This window comes from Lepidochelys kempii, chromosome 8, assembly GCF_965140285.1.
Source record: "Lepidochelys kempii isolate rLepKem1 chromosome 8, rLepKem1.hap1, whole genome shotgun sequence".
NCBI lineage: Eukaryota > Metazoa > Chordata > Testudines > Cheloniidae > Lepidochelys > Lepidochelys kempii.
In genome coordinates this window covers 40,885,675-40,904,198 of record NC_136387.1, presented here as the reverse complement: position 1 = coordinate 40,904,198, position 18,524 = coordinate 40,885,675, and the positions used below count along the sequence as shown (strand labels likewise).

The 18,524-nt window shown below is 51.1% G+C and overlaps 1 protein-coding gene across 1 annotated transcript in view; it reads right to left on the bottom strand.

Moving 5' to 3' along the window:
- The window catches only part of DELE1 (DAP3 binding cell death enhancer 1), a 47,351-nt gene extending 44,117 nt beyond the window's left edge, over nt 1–3,234 (bottom strand). Inside the window, exons 1-2 of the mRNA XM_073356199.1 lie at nt 3,090–3,234; nt 1,287–1,413 (exon numbers count right to left, since the gene is read on the bottom strand). Coding sequence (XP_073212300.1) covers nt 1,287–1,413; nt 3,090–3,210 — 248 coding nt within the window. The 5' untranslated portion in view covers nt 3,211–3,234. The remainder of the gene's footprint in view (nt 1–1,286; nt 1,414–3,089) is intronic.
- Nucleotides 3,235–18,524: the final 15,290 nt, after the last annotated feature.

The following is an 18,524-nucleotide window of genomic DNA, read 5'->3' as shown; positions in this document are numbered from 1 at the left end:
CACTAGGCTCAGCCTTCAGGCCAGCAGTGCTCAGGCTTGTTTTCCAAGCCTATATAAAGCCTTAAATGGGTCAGGCGTGGGGGGTTGAGTTGGGAGAGCCACTGTGAAACATTTACATTGTTTCCAGGCACTCAGACAGCAGCTTCACATCAGCAAATCACCATCCTCCAGGAGATGAGGCAAAAGGCAATACAGGACTGGAGGGGAGGGGAGGGGAAGGGAGGAGAGTAGAGTGTGTGAGGCACAAAGCAGCTGTACTAGCACTGGGTGCCATTCATCACTGCCGGGGGGGAGCAGCATTAGGTAAGCACTACTCTGGTGTCTAACTCTACTCTGAGTAGGCAAAGTTACACGACAAGGTGGCAGAGCTCCAGCTTCACTGCAGCTTTGGAGCAGCACCCACTGCAAATGGTGGTGATGAAGTTCTTGTGTAGACATGGCCCGGGTGCAGCACAGGGAGATTGACAGTGTGGCACAACCTGACTCATGCTGCAGCACCAGTATGGCCCACCAGTGGGAATGCTGGGGAAGAGGGCAGGAATTCACCCTGACCTTGGGCCTGCACAGGCTGGCCAAAGGGGTTCCAGAGTACCATGGAGACCTCACCCAGTCAAATGCATGCTACCCACACTGAACTCTGGAGTGTATGCAAAGGGCTTAGCTAGAACACTCTCCCTAGTGTGGACATCTGAGGCAGAAGGGGAAGAGATATGGGGAGAGGGCACTACGCTGAAACTCCTGCATGGGCCAGGAGGGAGAAAGATACGGGATAGGGACCTGGGACCAGAGGTGAAACTGAGTTAGGTTATAAGAAGGAAAAAACAGAGAGAAAACCAGGACCCGGATTAAAAGACGATGACTTCAGCAATTCCTTAGATCACCATCAGGAAAAGGGATTTCATGTTGCAGTTCCTGAGAACAGGGTGGCCTTTGGAGCATGTTTGCTGCTGTCTTCAACACTGACTGAGGTGAAGGGATGGTATGACCAGACCAAACCAAAATGGGAATATCTCCAGGACGCCCCTTTACACTTCTTGCCTTTGGCTAAGAAGTCCAGTCCACGCAGACCCCAAAAGCTGCTTACCTGCTGCCTACAAGCATAGTGGGCACTGAGAACGATGACAGAGCCCTCAATTGCCTCTCCCCCAACACAGAATAAGACGTGGGCTATGCAGGTCTTTCCCCTGTTCCCTGACCCTCATTCTGCATTCTAGCTGGGTACTGCACTGTAGGAGCTGCCCAGGTCTCCTCCCTGCTTCCCACATCAGAAGGTTGACCATCCTCACCTCTGTTCAGATGGAGTCTGTCCAGCACTGAGCGCTGAGGTGGCGTTCCGGAGCTCCTCATTGCCAGGCAGGGTTGGGATCCCATGGACAGAGCTTGAAGCATTCAGCACATGGAGACGGTGAAGGGCTGCATGTGGAGTTAGGAGAGGGGAACAATGCATTGGGATTCTGCTTGGAGGAGATTCCAGACACTCCAGCATGTAGCTCAAGGACAGAGCAGCCTCCCCAGCATTAGGACATGCTCTGTACCCTCAGGAACATTGGGTTTGGCTATATAGGGGTGTCTGTGCTGCCTCACTGGCATGCATTCTGCTCCACAGGGAGCCAGAGACCCCATTCCCTTCAGGAGTGAACTGATGCTAGCACAAGGAAAGTTAAGCCCCCATCTCTAGTTATTTGGGGAGCAAGCAGCCTGAACTGGAAGCTGTCGGAGCATTTCCAGTCTAATCCCCACTTGGTGTTGAACCTCCAGGAACACTCTTGTTCGGGGCAGAATTTCCCAGACTCAGCCTCCATCCAAAGGGAAGGATGGATTGCAACCCAAACTGGCTCAAGCAGGGTGGGCAGCAGCTGCTTTGTTATGCTTCTGACGTGGGGGTCATATAGCTCCCTAAAAATGGGGTATTTTGAATTGTAGGGTTAATTAAAATGGAAATTGTAGTTTAGCAAGTAATTGAATTTACTAGAGGACTGCCTGGCAGTCACAGCTTAGCGAGCATGTAATAACTGAAAGGAGCTGGGGGGAAAGAGCTCCCTTTCATGAACATCCATCCAGTCAGTTAGCTATGAAGTTCCTCTTGCTGGCTATTCTCTGCTTGCTTTACCTGTAAAGGGTTAACCAAGTTCCCCAAGTAAAGAAAAAGGAGTGGGCACCTGACCAAAAGAGCCAATGGGAGGCTAGAGCTTTTTAAAATGGGAAAAAAACTTCCCCTTTGTCCCGTTCTCTGGAGGAGACATGGAGCAGCAATGCTATAAGCACGAATGCAGTGTAAGGCTTGAACCAGGTACAAAAATTCATCTTCCATACCTAGAAGAAATCATTAGACAGGGCATATTTAAATAGATGCGATTAGGTTTATTTTGGCTTGTGGATCAAAGTTCCCCCCCCCCCCCCCATTTTACAAAGTTTTAGCCTCCTACTAGCTCTTTTGGTCAGGTGCTCTCTCCTTTTCCTTTACCTGGGGAACTCTTTACAGCTAAAGCAAGCAGAGAACAGCCACCAAGAGGGACTTGATAGCTAACTGGCTGGCCAGGTATTCATGAAAGGGAGCTTCCCCCCCTCATTTATTACACTAACCTTCCCACGCGGCAGGTGTAACTGGGCCACTGAGTCCTGGGCACCACTTTACTGAGCCAGCGACAGGCTGGGGAGGGCGCTCAGGTCCGGGCTGGGGAGGCTGATTGCTAGGACCGGATTACACAGCTGGACGGCCCGGCTGGGCTCTGGGAACGTTAAGGGCTCAGGACGGGAGCTGAGGGAGGCAGGCAGGCAGCTAGCGCGGGGGTGGGGGTGTCTAAGGCGACTTGCTAAAAGGAAAATGCGACCTTGCGCGAGAAGTGGGCCGAGCCTTCCCGCCCCAGCGCCGCGCCGGGGTCAAGAGCTGCCCGGCCGGGTTGCGGGTGCCCTCAGAGCGCGGGGCAGGGCTCGCCGGCCTATGCCTTCGCTCAGGCCGCCCCCGCCGCGGGCGTCGGGACATCGCCCAGCCCGGCCTAGCAGCGCTGCCGAGGCCCGGCCCGGCCCGGCCCGGCCCGGCCGCGATACGCAGCGGGTGTGTTGTGTGAGCCCCGCTCCAGACCCCTGACCTCGGCTCAGCAGCCCCGGCAGCCTCCACATCCCGCTCCCGAGTCCCGGCTCCCAGGCGGCACCGCGCGAGAGAGCACAGAGTGGAGACGTCAGGGGTGGAGGGGCCCCGGCAGAAACCATGGAGAAGGAAAGTGAGGGCTAGAGGGGGCCAAAGGAACCCATAGAGAGGCAGCGTGAAGGCTAGAGGGGACACACCAGACAGGATGTGTGAAGGCTAGAACACCCCGAAACCATAAATAAGAGCTGTGTAGACCAGGGACCATATACCATAGAGAGGATATGGGAAGGCTAGACGGTGCCAAACCCGACCATAGAGAGGCAATAGCTAGGCTAGATTAACCCGGAATCATAAAGGAGGCACAGGTCAGAGGGGCCAAAGAGAGGAAATCCGGGGGGCACAGGAGAGACAGACTCCCCAGGGCTGGCGGGGCCCCACTCACACGGAGACCAGCAACGTGTGGGCCGTGGGGCCCTGGAGGAGTGGTGGGTGGCTCAGGCACGAGCCTGCTCACCCAGGTGACTGGTCGCTGATAGGGTTGCTAACTTTCTAATGAGACAAAACCAAACACCCTAGACCTGCCCCTTCTCTGAGGCCCCACCCTCTGCTCACTGGATTCCACCTCACTCACTTTCGCTGGGCTGGGGCAGGGAGGAGGTGAGGGCTCTGGGGTGGGGCTGAGGGGTTTGGGGTGTAGGAGGGGGCTCAATTCAAGTCAGGTCTGTGTTTTTGGGGAGCCAGGGTGCAGTATATAGCCAGTCTGAGTCATGAAAGACACCCCCCCCCCCGTCTCTACTTGAACCAAAACCGATCAGAGAAAAGGCTTACAGAGAGCAGTGAAGAGCCCTTGCGAGACACACCTAGACCCCCTCCTGGCAAGGGTGACAAGATTAAGACATCTCTATTAGCATACAGAATGAAGAACAGCGATAACTCCCCTAGCCTCATCTGCATGAAAGATGGGACAGAGATTGGCATAAAGAGTGAAGAATAGAGAAGCACACTGAACTCTGGGACCAGAAAAGCAGGGAAGCACTGCATCATGGGAATTTCTGTTCCAGATGTTAATGAACCTACACCTGCACACACCCAGCTCAACAATTATCAGGCCAATTCTAGTAATAAATCCTTGATTGATATCCAAAATACTGAAGCAGCTTAATTGCATTGTGAGCTCCCTGGAAGAAAACACCACCCATAGCCAAGAGTGATCAGCTCCTATTGTCTAGCCTAAAGAAAACCCTTAAGTAATTGGTTTATCCATAAACAAATCTGGTGTTCTCCCTTGAACCATTGTATTTTCTCTACAAAAACCCCTACCTATGCCCAAGTAAGTGTTCTGATGCATAGACTCAAACTCTATATCAGTTCTACTGGGACTCCATCTCCTGACTGATTGTGCTGGGGGCTCTGCCTGTCTTCTGCACTCAGGACCCTGAGCTACCACCATCACCTGGGAACCCCGACCAGTTCACGCTTCAGGGAGTGATGAGATCCTTTTTTCCCCTCTCTCTCTGTTTTCCTTTCTACCTCAGGTATTAACCTTTAATAATGCTATGCTGGTTTTGGCTCTCCTTGTGTAGTTATCACTATTATTCAATAAATAACTTTTATGGTTAAGCTGGTTGCCTCTCTCTCTCTGTCTCTGAACTTTACTCTTTTGTGGTTTTATCTTCCCCCATTTACTCTGCAGCAACACTTCTTTTACCTGAGCTAAAGATCCTTGTAGTGCCCAAAAATACTGTGGGATTTGCTCATCAAGTGGGTAACGACTGGTACAATTGTGACGTGAAAGTGGGATAGGGACGTGTTAAACCTGTGGCACATAAGGGTGGGGGGGCAGCTGAAAGTGCTGCTCAGCCCAGCCTATTGAGACGAGGGGCACATAAGGGTGACAGCTTGAAGGTGCTGTTTAAACCAGTCCATTGAGTACAGGGACATATAAGGGGATCAGCTTGAGAGTGCTGATTAACCCGGTTCGCTCAGACTTGCTCTGTTAGTGTATGTATGTGTGTGTGTGTGTGTGTCTTCATTTAGTTCGAGGGCTGGAGAAACCCAGTCCTGGGGAACCTAGGTCCTGCAGGATAGCTCCACTGGGAGGGGACTTGCAGAAGGAAGGAGTAGAGCTCCATATGAGAACACAAGTGACATAAGCAGTACATTAATAGAATTACAGAACCTCCCCACCCACCCCGAAGAGTAACCCTAATAAATGAGCATACCCCAAAGTAACGGGCATATCTGGTAACAGGCTCCAGACTTGAGGGTGGGGCTGAGGGATTTGGAGTGCAGGAGGGGGCTGTGGGTTGAGACAGGGGGTTGGGGTGTGGCACAGGGTGCAGGCTCTGAGCTGGGGATGAGGTGTTCAGGATGTGTGAGGGGGCTCTGGGCTGGGGCAGGGAGTTGGGTTGTGTGTGTGGGGGGGTGAGGGCTCTGGCTGGAGTGCAGGCTCTGGGATGGGGCTGGGGATAAGGGGTTTGGAGTGCAGGAGGGGGCTCCGGGTTGGAGGGGTCAGGTCTGGGGCCGGGGGTTGGGGCGCTTGCTTACCTCGGTCGGCTCCAGGTCAGTGGAGCACTGGGGCTAAGGTGGGCTCCCTGCCTGTCCTGGCTCCGCACTGTGCCCCGGAAGCAGCCAGCAGTCTGGCTCCTAAGTGGAAGGGCCAGGAGGCTCTGCATGCTGCTTTTGCCGGCAGGCACTGCCCCACCCCACCCAGCTCCCTTTGGCCACGGTTCCTGGCCAATGGAAGTGCGAAGCCACTGTTTGGGGCAGGTGCAGCGTATGGAGTCCCATGGCCCCTTCCTAGGAGCTGGACCTGTTGGCCGTTTCTGGGGCGCAGTGCGGTGCCAGGATAATTAGGGACTAGCTTGCCTTAGACCCAAAGCACAGGCCCGCTCCCGCTGGGCAGCGCCTTAGGTGGTGTCCTGTCCCTGGATGAGACACGGGTCCAGGGACACAGCTGCCCAGCAGCCTCTGAGTACGCATTGGCACTGGGGGCCTGAATCTCAGCCCCCCAGCTCCTCAGCATGGCCAGCCAGGCTCCGGAGCAAACATGGCCTGGTTGCGGCAGGCGGGCTCACAGGGCTGCTGCAGTGACTCAGCCCCTGTTGCTGGCACCGAACTCCTGGCCAAGTATAGTGCGAGAAACTGCTACCTGTAGGAATTTGCTACCTGTAGCAGTTACTCATATGTAAGGGATTGTAAAAAAAATCTGCTCTTGTAAAAAACTGCTATCTGATGTACCAAATTCCTACAGATAGCAGTTTCTCACTATACTTGACCAGGAGTGTAGTGCCAGCAGGAAGGTATGGGCGCTTCAGGGAAGGTGTGTCCTTGGGGAGGGTCTCTCCGCCTCCGGCCAGTGGCTGACTCTGCCCTGAAGCAGGAAAGATGTGTTATGTGGTTCAGTGAGGCCACATACATTCACAGGGATGAGAACATCCCTGAATCCGGCCAACGCAACTCTAGTGGCCTTGTTAGCTCATGCTGGGAGTGGTGCCATAGCCCTCAGCGATAGTCTGCAGAGAGGGACTATCCTCTCTCTGCACAAGGAGGTGCGTGCAACAGGGGAGGCCTCCTGATTCATACTGAGAAAGGGCAATCAGCTAGTTATCTTAGGTGCCTGTACATGAATGTAAGAAGCCTGGGAAACAAGCAGGAAGAGTTGGAAGTCCTGGCACAATCAAGGAACTATAATATGATTGGAATAACAGAGACTTGGTGGGGTAACTCACATGATTGGAGCACTGTCATAGATGGGTATAAACCAGGGGCCTCAAACTCAATTTATCTTAGGGCCAGTGCCAGTCCTCAAATCCTCCCAGCGGGCCAATAATATCACGGAAGATAGTGTTCACACCACCTCCCAGCCTGTTTCCCACCCTTTTCCCTCGCTCCCTTGACCTCATGTCGCCCCGGCTGACTGTGCCTGGCAACTAGTGACGTTGCCTCCATGGCTGACTCTGCCCAGCAACAAATGATGCTGCCTCCATGGCTGACTCTGCCCAGCAACCAGTGATAGTATCTCTGTTCCTCTCCCCCAGCCAATGGGAGCTGTGGGAGGCGGTGCCTGTAGCAGACAGCTGGCAGCCTGGATGCATAGGTCTCTGTGCGGGCAATAGCAGGGATAGGGAACTGCTTGCAGGGAGCAGAGCTGCCCGAGGTGAATGACAGGTTGCCGAGTGCAACCCCTGGGAGGGTCCAAGGAGCAGCAGGATGGAGCAACCTTGTGGGGAGGAACATGTGAATCTCTCCTGCCCACTCCCCTCCCGTCCCACCCCACCTCAGCCAGCAGCCGTGAGGGCCGGATGAAAGAACTTTTAAAAAAGTTTCCGCGGGCCACATTACGGAGGTTCTTGGGCCGCAGATGGCCCGTGGGCCGGGACTTTGAGTCCCCTGGTATAAACGGTTCAGGAAGGACAGGAGGGGGAGAAAAGGTGGAGGAGTTGCACTGTATGTAAGAGAGCAGTATGATTGCTCAGAGCTCCAGTATTAAACTGGAGAAAAGCCTGTTGACAGTCTTTGGGTTAAGTTTAGAGGCAAGAGCAACAGGGATGATATTGTGGTGGGCATCTGCTATAGACCACCAGACCAGGAGGATGAGGTAGACGAGGCTTTCTTCGGACACTTACAGAAGTTTCTAGATCACACATCCTGGTTCTCATGGGGGACTTCAATCACCCTGATATCTGCTGGGAGAGCAATACAGCAGTGCACAGACAATGCAGGAAGTTTTTGGAGAGTGTTGGGGACAACTTCCTGATACAAGTGCTGGGGGAACCAACTAGGGGCCATGCTTCTCTTGACCTGCTGCTCACAAACACGGAAGAACTGGTAGTGGAAGTAGAAGTTGATGGCAATCCTGGGCAGCAGTGACCATGAGATGGTCAAATTCAGGATCTTGACAAAAGGAAGAAAGGAGGGGCTGCAGAATACGGACCCTGGACTTCAGAAAAGCAGACTTTGACTCCCTCAGGGAACTGATGGGCAGGATCCCCTGGGAGGCTAATATGAGAGGGAAAGGAGTCCAGGAGAGCTGGCTGTATTTTAAAGAAGCCTTATTGAGGGGGCAGGAACAAACTATCCCGATGTGCAAAAAAAATAGGAAATACCCCAGGCATATTTGGCTTAAGAGAGAAATCTTCAGTGAGCTTAAACACAAAGAGGAATCTTACAAGAAGTGGAAACTTGGACAGATTACTAGGGAGGAGTATAAAAACATTGCTCGAGCATACAGGGATGTAATCAGGAAGGCCAAAGCACAATTGCAGTTGCAGCTCATAAGGGATGTGAAGAGTAACAAGAAGGGTTTCTACAGGTATGTTAGCAACAAGAAGGTGGTCAGGGAAAGTGTGGGACCCTTACTGAATGGGGAAGTGACACATGATGTGGAAAAAGCTGTGTGATGTTTTTTTTTGCCTTGGTCTTCACAGACAAGGTCAGCTCCCAGACTGCTGCACTGGGCAGCACAGTATGGGGAGGAGATGAACAGCCCTGAGCAGTGGAAGAACAGGTTAAGGACTATTTAGTAAAGGTGGACATGCACAAGTCTATGGGGCCAGATGCAGTGCATCTTAGGGTGCTGAGGGAGTTGGCTGATGTGATTGCAGAGCCACTGGCCAAGGGCAAGTCATGCCTGACCAACCTGATTGCCTTCTATGATGAGATAAGTGGCTCTGTGGATATGGGTAAAGCAGTGGACGTGATATACCTTGCTTTAGCAAAGCTTTTCATACAGCTTCCCACAGTATTCTTGCCAGCAAATTAAAGATGTATGGATTGGATGAATGTACTAGAAAGTGGATAGAAAACTGGCTAGATTGTCGGGCTCAATGGGTAGTGATCAATGGCTCGATATCTAGTTGGCAGCTGGTATCAAGCGGAGTGCCCCAGAGGTTGGTCCTGGTGCCGGTTTTGTTCAACATCTTCATTAATGATCTGGATGATGAGATAGATTGTACCCTCATCAAGTTTATGGATGACACTAAGCTGTGGGGAGAGGTAGATATGCTGGAGGGCAGGGATAGGGTCCAGAGTGACCTAGACAGATTGGAGGATTGGGCCAAAAGAAATCTGATGAGGTTCAACAAGGACAAGTGCAGAGTCCTGCTCTTAGGATGGAAGAATCCCAGGCACTGCTACAGGCTGGGGATCGACTGGCTAAGTGGCAGTTCTGCAGAAAAGTACCTGAAAATTACAGTGGACGAGAAGCTGGATATGAGTCAACAGTGTGCCCATGTTGCCAAGAAGGCTAACAGCATAAATTAGTAGGAGCATTGTCAGCAGATCGAAGGAAATTATTATTGCCCTCTATTTGGCACTGGTGAGGCCACATCTGGAGTATTGCATCTAGTTTTGGGCCCCCCACTACAGAAAGGACAAATTGGAGAGAGTCCAGCAGAGGGCAACAAAAATGATTAGGGGTCTGGGGCACATGATTTATGAGGAGAGGCTGCGGGAACTGGGCTTATTTAGTCTGCAGAAGAGAAGAGTGAGGGGGGATTTGATAGCAGCCTTCAAGTACCTGAAGGGGAATTCCAAAGTGAATGGAGCTCGGCTGTTCTCAGTGATGGCAGATGACAGAACAAGAAGCAATGGTCTCAAGTTGCAGTGGGGGAGGTCTAAGTTGGATATTAGGAAACACTATTTCACTAGGAGGGTGATGAAGCAGTGGGATGGGTTACCTAGGGAGGTGGTGGAATCGCCGTCCTTAGAAGTTTTTAAGGCCCAGCTTGACAAAGCCCTGGCTGGGATGATTTAGTTGGTGTTGGTCCTGCTTTGAGCAGAGGATTGGACTAGATGACCTCCTGAGGTCTCTTCTAACCGTAATCTTCTATGATTCTGTAATTCTATTCCTTGGTCGGTGGTGCTTACAGTGATCATCCTTCTAGTTTAAACCATGCAGCTCCCTGTTTCCCAAGGTTCAAAGGGGAAAATGGACATTTCTAGGGATAACAAGGGTATCCAGAGTTAGAAGAGTTACTGCTAATGTATGGCTTGCAGGAGCTTCATGCTTCAGATCTTAAAACATCTCTAACTACTCAGGATTAAGAGTTTCTTATCCCTTCCTCTGAAGCTTCTGGTGCTTGACGCTGTCAGACATGGGATGCTGGGTTAGATAGACCCTAGTCTGAGCCAGTCTGGTAGTTCCTATGTTCCCTAAAATCCTGTGGGTCTGAATGTTTAATTTGCATGCATGGAGTAGCTACTACAGTTCTTACATTAAATACATGGTGACCTCATGGCTTCTGCGTGGCCCTGGCTCAGATCACACACAAACACTATCGACTCAGACCATATTGGCAGTGTGCGCCAGATATGCATAGTTTGGGCCACAAGTCATTATTTGTAGAACCCTGTCCCAGGAGGTAGCCTTCAGTCTGTAAAGAGCTCCTTAGCTGTTGCTTCTTGCTCATGTGCTTGTCTCTTAGGTGCTCCTGCTCTTTCCTGGCTTTTAGAAGTTGTTTCTATACACTTCTTTCTTGCTTCTGTCAAAGTCAGATTCAGGACTCACATAATTTGTCAGACCACTCTGTTTATTAGCAAAGCGCTTTGCCAGTGCACCCAGATATATGTGAGCCCCCTGCAAAAGCTCAGTCTAACTTATTTATACAGAAGCCAACATAGGAGACAAAAGGAAGCAGAAACTGACAAATATACATACATATCTTATTTGCCGTTTACCAATCTCCTAGCTCAGTAGGAGCTCTAAGTTAATTAGTTTGAGGACCCATTGTCTCACACTCCTTAATGTTTCTCTTCCTGACAACTATATTTCAACAAACCCTTCAAGTAGCATTTCTTTAATGAATTATAATTTCAATATAATTCATTCTACTTTCACACTTCCTTTTCAGTTGTTGCTGGTGAACATCCAGTTGAAATGACACCTTCTGTAGAGTCAATGCTGCAGGCAGCCACCGTCATGATGCCCACACTGCTAGTACACATTCACTGTGCCACCGACTGCAACTCCAGAAAGTGTAGCGACAGGTGCTTCCCTCAGTGAGTCACTCCTAGGTCATTTAGTACTTTAAAGCAGAGCTTCCACAGGCTCCACAGCCAGCACCTGCCCCACTTGGGCTGCTGTAACAATGCTGCCTTTGGTGGGACACAACTGAGAGTATCAGTTCAGGACAAATTGCTTAGAGCAGGGCAGTCACAGCCCCAGGTTGGTGGTTCTCCACCTCTAAGGCACACCAAACCAGCCAAATAGAGAGGACTTTGGTCTCACCCCACTGGCTAACCATAAGTCATACAAGCAGTTCCCTTAGACACTCCAGTTTCCCAGTATCAGCACCAGTGCCGACTCCAATCCACATACGAAGTCTTCCTGGGGATGTTCAAGGTAGCATGTGAGCAATGCCTGCCACCTGCAAACTGAGTCAGGCATGGACATGTGACTTGCGCATGTGACTCCAAACTCCATCTTGCTGCTGTGATTTTCCACAGTAAGAACAAAGGGGTGACCTTCCACAGGGCAGAGAATATAAAAGGCCTGGAAACCCCTCCATTTTGTCTTCAATCCTGCTTCTTACTTCTGGAGGAACCTTGCTGCAAACTGAAGCTCTGAAGAAAGGACTGAATGACCCATCCCAGCTGTGGATGTACTCCAGAGACTTGATTTGAACCTGCAGTTTATTCTATCACTGCTACAATCCTGAATGAAGAACTTTGCCATTACTGTATGTAATTGATTCCATTTAATCAATTCTAGCTCTCATCTATATTTCTTTCTTTTTCTGAATAAACCTTTAGATTTTAGATTCTAAAGGATTGGCAACAGCGTGATTTGTGGGTAAGATCTGACTTGTATATTGACCTGGGTCTGGAGCTTGGTCCTTTGGGATCGGGAGAACCTTTTCTTCTTTTACTGGGGTATTGGTTTTCATAACCATTAGTCCCCATAACGAGCTCCCAAGGTCCATTGTCAGTTAAGTGTTTCTTGACTGGGCACTCACTGAGAATAGTCCTTTCTCAAGAAACTGACCAAATGCTTCACTGAGGTTACTTAGAATCAAACACATTAAGATATAAGTACATAGCCAATATTCATAACTTTAAATACAAAAATGATACGCATATACAGACAACATAATCATAACCAGCAAATCATATTCTTGTCATAGACACCTCACTTGACAACCTTTGTACTATATTTGCTGCAAATATATAACAGTGGTTGCAACAGTGATCTATACGGTCACAGTTCATGTCAATAACATCAGAGGCACCATCACCTCAGAACCTAGTGACCAAGCACAGGCCTATTCTACCAGTCTGGAACAGGAGGCTATGTGGGGCATATGACACTGAACTTCCTAGAGGGGTGAGCTAATGGGGCATCCCCAGGGGGAGCACAGGGTAGAGTGGCCCAGCTGAAGATTCCCAGTGCCAGTGCTGGGTGGAGTGGCCAAGCTGAAGATCCCTAGGGGTGGTGCCAGGCAGAGTAGCTGAACTGGGGAAGCCCAGGGGTGACACGGAGTTGATGGGATGGGGGGTATTGATCTTTCCCATGCTGACATTGGAATGCTTTCACACATTGGTCTGTGAGGTGTCACTCCTACCCTTCGTCCAGCCTGCCAGACACTTGAGTCTCCATAGCCGAAGTCTGATTCCTACACAATGAAATCTCCATCACCTTGTCAAGGAGAGCCTGGGTACTGGGGTTGGCCGTGCTGCAGCGCCTTCCAAAGGTCACAGCATGGATGGGAAAGACCTGGATCTGCCTGAGAAGATGGATATTGAAGTCTCCTATGCTGGGGAAGAACTGGATCTGGAGGCTCTTGGGGATGTTATAGCCATCACTGAGGACAACGTAAATGTTAGAACAGAACAGGGACCCAGGTGCCTTTATCTCAGGGGCCTAGATATATTGATCTCAGTTGATATTTCCTCCAAGCAGGTTTAGGTATTTTTTGGCTGTTTAAACCTTCTTCAGCTTTTTATCTCTCCCCCAAGTCCATGTTATGAGGTCCTACTACTCTATGATACCATTGTTGCAAGTCTGCTGCAGCATAGAGTGATATTCCATCGGAGCATTCACCTCTCAGTCTGAGCCAGCACCACAGTCACATAGTGACCCAGACAGGCAAACAGATTAGTGCTGTTTGCACTGTATCTTCCAGGAGCTCCAAACTCTACCTGGGAATGTCCCAGATCATGGGTGTGGCAGGTAATTCCTGTTTCTCTAGGGAGAGACATGCCTAATGTAAATCCTGGGAAGTGTTATGTGCGTCAAAGGACTCTTAAGTAATGGGCCAGACACGAAGGAATTCTGGGGCTAAACAAAGTTAAGTGGGTTTCCTAGGAAATACATGGGGAGAGCGGGAATGCAAATTCCCCACCTCCAGAGCCAGAATTTTGAAGCTACAGCTTGAAGAGAAACCAGTTGTCTGACTGATTATCTATTCACAGTCTCTAATGGTCAAAGGCCCAAACTGAATAAAGGAGAAAATCACTTTTCATGGGTGTTCTTGTTTTGAGAAAAAGTTGTAACCACTATTCTTGGGGGAATTCTGCATCAAAAAATTCAAAATTCTGTGCCAAAAAATACAAAATTCTGAAGCAAACAAAAACTGCAGAGGGAAAAGGGTGGGGCAGGCAAACTAAAGCTGGGGGCTGGGGCAAAAGGGGGGAACAAAGGGCTGCAAGGGGAGAGGGGGAGACTGCTGCAGGGAAGGGGGAGTGTCAGTACAAGGGTCAGCGTGTGTGTTGGCTGCTGCTTGAGACCCAAATGGCGGCGAAAGGGTGTGGCAAGCGAGGCAAGCAGCTGAGTCCTTGAGGTAAGAGCTGAGGCAGATGGTAAATAGCCAGTGGGGGTGGTGGAGGGGGTGCTAGAGGGGGCAGTGACAGTAGTGGAGAGGAAAGGGGCGGGGACACAGATAGACTAGGGGGCAGGCTCCACGACACACCACCTATGTCCTCACAAATACAGTCAAGACCCCCACCACAAGAGCACAGTTTGAAAGTTACTCAGTCTTGGAGACCCCCTCCACAGTGGTCCTCAGAGTCTCTGCGCGCTCCCCCAGTAGATGGCCCTCTTCTTCCTCCTCCTTGGGGCTCCAGCAGCTCCATTGGCAGTCCGGTGGCCAGCCAAGAAGGACCCCTCTCAGGTAGTGGTGTCCACAGCAGCAGTAGCAACGGCTGGGGCTGGGGTCCCTCACTCCCCGCCTCTGGGGAGCAGGCCAGCAGGCCCCCACAAGGGGCTGCAGCAGGAGCAGCAGCAACCAAGGGTTGTTGGGGGTCTACCAGCCAGCAACCAGGTAGCAGAGAAGCGAGTGGGGCCTGGCCCAGACAAGGAAGTAGCTGGAACAACAACAGCAGCAGCAAGGGCCCAGGGCCTAGCACTTATTGGAAAACCCAGAGGTGGGTGGGCACAAGCCTGCCCACTTCTAAAGGCCCCTCTCCCAGCCTAGCAGGAGGGACCACTGGACCCAGGAACCGAATGAATACGGGGGACAACTAATGAAAAACAGGGATCGGAGTGATGGCCACAGGTTCAAAACAAGGGTACTGGATGGGGACACCGAGCAGAGGACCCCAGACAGCGCCCACTGCTCCTCAAAGGTATCTGTGGAGCCAGCAGATGCTGCCCAGTGGAACTCTGCCCGGAGACATGAGACTAGGGAGGAGTGGAAATAGGCTCCACAGTCGCAGAGCACCCCCTCATCCAACATCTTCCTCGTGGTGTTATAGATGGTGACTTTAGCTAGACTCAGGAGGAGGCTGATGAGGAGGTCTCGCAACTTTGTGGGGCCTCAGATAGGGTGAGCGAAAATGAACAGGTGCGGGGAAAAGTGCAGTCAGAACCTCAACAAGAGGTTCTGGAGGAACCGGAATAGGAGCTGCAACCTGGCTCATTCGAGGTAAGCGTGGGGCAGGTTCTCCCTCACACCACAGAAAATACATGCACGTACTCACGGCTCCATGAAGGAGTTGCCAACCAATGTCCCCGGCAGGCTTTGGGACCAAGGTGGAATAAAGGCTGGCCAACCGGCGCTCCTCACCTTCCACAGGTGGTAAATAGTCCCTCCACTTGGTGTCGGGGTGGGATGAGAGGGTGAGGAAATGCAACGTGTGGAGCACGAGCATGTAGAGTTGGTCCCTGGGCATGGTTTGGAAGCGAACCGGCTGCAGGGTGCGCAGCTGGCTTGGAGTATGGGAGCAGGAAAGCCGGGGTGGAAGGGGGGCTCACGGAACAGGGGCCTGATAAAAAGGTCCGGAGGGCCCGGGGTGAGGGGTGGGCGGGGAGCGCCCTCTCGCAGGGCCCGCCGTAGGAAGACAAGAGAAGGGGGCAGCAACGCAGTGCCCACCTCCTGGAGTATGTGCAGGGGGGTCAGAAGGGCGGAGAGCCCCATGTGCCAACCAAGCGCATGGGAATCCACCCAGTCCCCCCGTTGTAGTCCAGGAGGTCTCCGACCCTGGTAATTTCTGCCAGGACCAACCTCTGGAGCACCGAGGGAGACTCCGCCACCTGCACACGTATATTGGGGTTGTATAGCTGGGGCTCCACGAGGAGGTCCGCCCCCTCGGTGGCCACAACAGACTTGGTCGCCGAAAGGAGCTTCCAGGTCTGAAGGAGATCCTGGTAGAAGACTGGCAGCTCTGAGAGGTCTCGCAGAAGACCCTTTGGGTAAAGAAAAAAGAGCTGCCGGTCGTATCGGAGCCCTTGGAGGCAACGCAGAAAGGCAAGCACCACAGGGAATTTTTTTTTCTATTTACTGTTCACTGTCTACAGTTAATCCCCTCTGCTGGCTGCGTGCTTACATTGCAGAATGCAAAATCACTCCTTTGGCTGTATTCAGTCTCCCTCTGCTGGCTATAGACCCTCAGTACAGGCTAAAGCTCTCTCTCTCGCTCTCGCTCTCTCTTGCTCCTCCCCCTTCCCCTGCTTTTTTGAACAGCTCTGGCAGTAACTGCAGAACCATTCTCCTTTGTTCTATCTTTATCTGCCTACTTCCCCTCTCTTACTAGCTGCTTCATGCTGCACCTGAAGCAAAATGCAGCTGCAGTCTGCACCTTCTGTTTCTAGGTGAAGTTTTTTACTTATTTATCGTAAGCAGGGTCTGAATGAGCTCTCCCCTGACAGCTACCTGGGAGGACTTCAGGAGCAAACTCTATTTACATGAAGACACCTACTCTGCATAGGTATCTAGCAGACAGAAGCTGTGTTCCTTGAAGTGATCAACTTTGGCTAGTGTTGGGTACACTTTAGTACTGAATGCAGGGGTAGTGAAATGTTGTCTTTACTGTATGATAAAGGGGAGCAGAACTGTGCTGAGCCTGTCCTGATTGAGGTGTAACCCTCAGCGGAAAGAAATTCACTAAGCCCTGGTCTACACTATGGGGTTAGGTCGAATTTAGCCGTGTTAGGTCAATTTTAAAATGAATGCATCTACACAACAAATCCCGTTCTGTTGACCTAAAGGGCTCTTAAAATTGACTTCTGTACTTCTCTCCGGCGATGGGAGTAGATCTAAAATCGACCTTGCTGGGTCAAATTTAGGGTAGTTCAGATGTAATTTGACAGTATTGGCTTCTGGGAGCTATCCCAGGGTGGTCCAATGTGACTTCTCTGGACAGCACTTTGAACTCCGATGAACTAGCCAGGTACACAGGAAAAGCCCTGGGAAATTTTGAATTTCATTTCCTGTTTGGTCAGCGTGGCAAGCTCAGCAGCACAGGTGACCATGCAGTCCCCCCAGAATTGTAAATGAGCTCCAGCATGGAGTGAATGGGAGACACTGGATCTGATTGCGATATGGGGAGAAGAATCTGTGCAGGCTGAACTCCAATCAGAAAGAAGAAATGCTAATATATATGCCAAAATTGGACAGGGCATGGTGGAGAGAGGCTACAATAGGGACACACAGCAGTGCCATATGAAAGTTAAGGAGCTCAGGCAAGCCTACCAAAAGACAAAGGAGGCAAATGGTCACTCCAGGTCAGAGTCCCATACATGCCGCTTCTATGATCAGCTGCATGGCCTTCTAGGGGGGACCCTACCACTACACCACCACTGTCCGTAGACACCTGCAAGGGGGAAGTCTCACGCAACAGGGAGGAGGATTTTGTGGAAGAGGAGGAGGAGGAGAATGCACAGCTGGCAAGCGATGAATCCATTCTCCCCGGCAGCCAGGACTTTTTCATCACCCTGGAGCCAATACCCTCCCAAGGCGGGATCCCTGACCCTGAAGCCAGAGAAGGCATCTCTGGTGGGTGCACATTTGTAACTACAGTACAGGGTTTAAAAGCAATAGTGTTTAATGTTTGATTTGCCCTGAAGAATTGGGATGCATTCGTGGCCAATACAGCTACTGGAAAAGTCTGTTAACGTGTCTGGGGATGGAGCGGGAATCCTCCAGGGACATCTCCGGGAAGCTCTCCTGGAGGTACTCTGAAAGCCTTTGCAGAAGGTTTCTGGGGGGGGCTGCCTTATTTTGTTCTCCATGGTAGGACACTTTACCACACCAAGCCGGTAGCAAGTAGTCTGGAATCATTGCAGCACAAAGCATGGCAGCGAATGGTCCTGGGTTTTGGTCGCATTCAAGCATCATTTGGTCTATATCTTTCTGTGTTAGCCTCAGGAGAGTGATATAATTCATGGCCACCTGGTTGAAATAGTGGAATTTTTGTAAGGGAACAGTAAAAGGACCCTGTTCATGCTGGGCTGTTTGCACTTGGCGAAAAGGGATCATCTTGGAGAATAGCCACGTGGTGGGGTGGGAGGAGGTGTGTGCTGCACATCCACCCGAAAACCACAGCCCCTCCTTTTAAATGTGAAACCCAACTGGCATTGCTTGCTATGGGAAAGGAGGGCGCTGCAGTCTGTAACTATTCCCACGTGTTATGAAAGTGGAAGAAGCCAACCCCACATGCCCATTGGCTTACCATGGCTGCCTAGAGACCGAATTCTGTTGTCCAGCCGTGTGTGATGTGTCACCATACTGGCAGGCACTCAATATAAAAAGCAAAATGCGACCTTGTACCTAAAGCACATGTGCTGTCTGCTGTGAATTGCTTGATTCACTGTGAAAGAGTCTCCCTTTTGTTCTCAGAAATGTATCATCTTAAATTTTACTCTTCCTTTTTATCCCTGCACAGGTGCAAATGTTTCTATGCTCCCCCTATCATCTCCGTCCCTGATGTTATCGCAGATTAGAAGACAAAAAAAAAACCACTCGCGATGATATGTTTTCCAAGCTCATGCAGTCCTCCCGCACTGATAGGGCACAGCTTAATGCATGGAGGCATTCAGTGGCAGAGGCCAGGAAAGCATTAAGTGACCACGATGAGCAGAGGCAGGAGGCGATGTTGAGGCTAATGGGGGAGCAAACGGACATGATGACGTGTCTGGTGGAGCTACAGGAAAGCCAACAAGAGCACAGACACCCGCTGCAGCCATTGTATAACCGCCTGCCCTTCTCCCCAAGTTCCA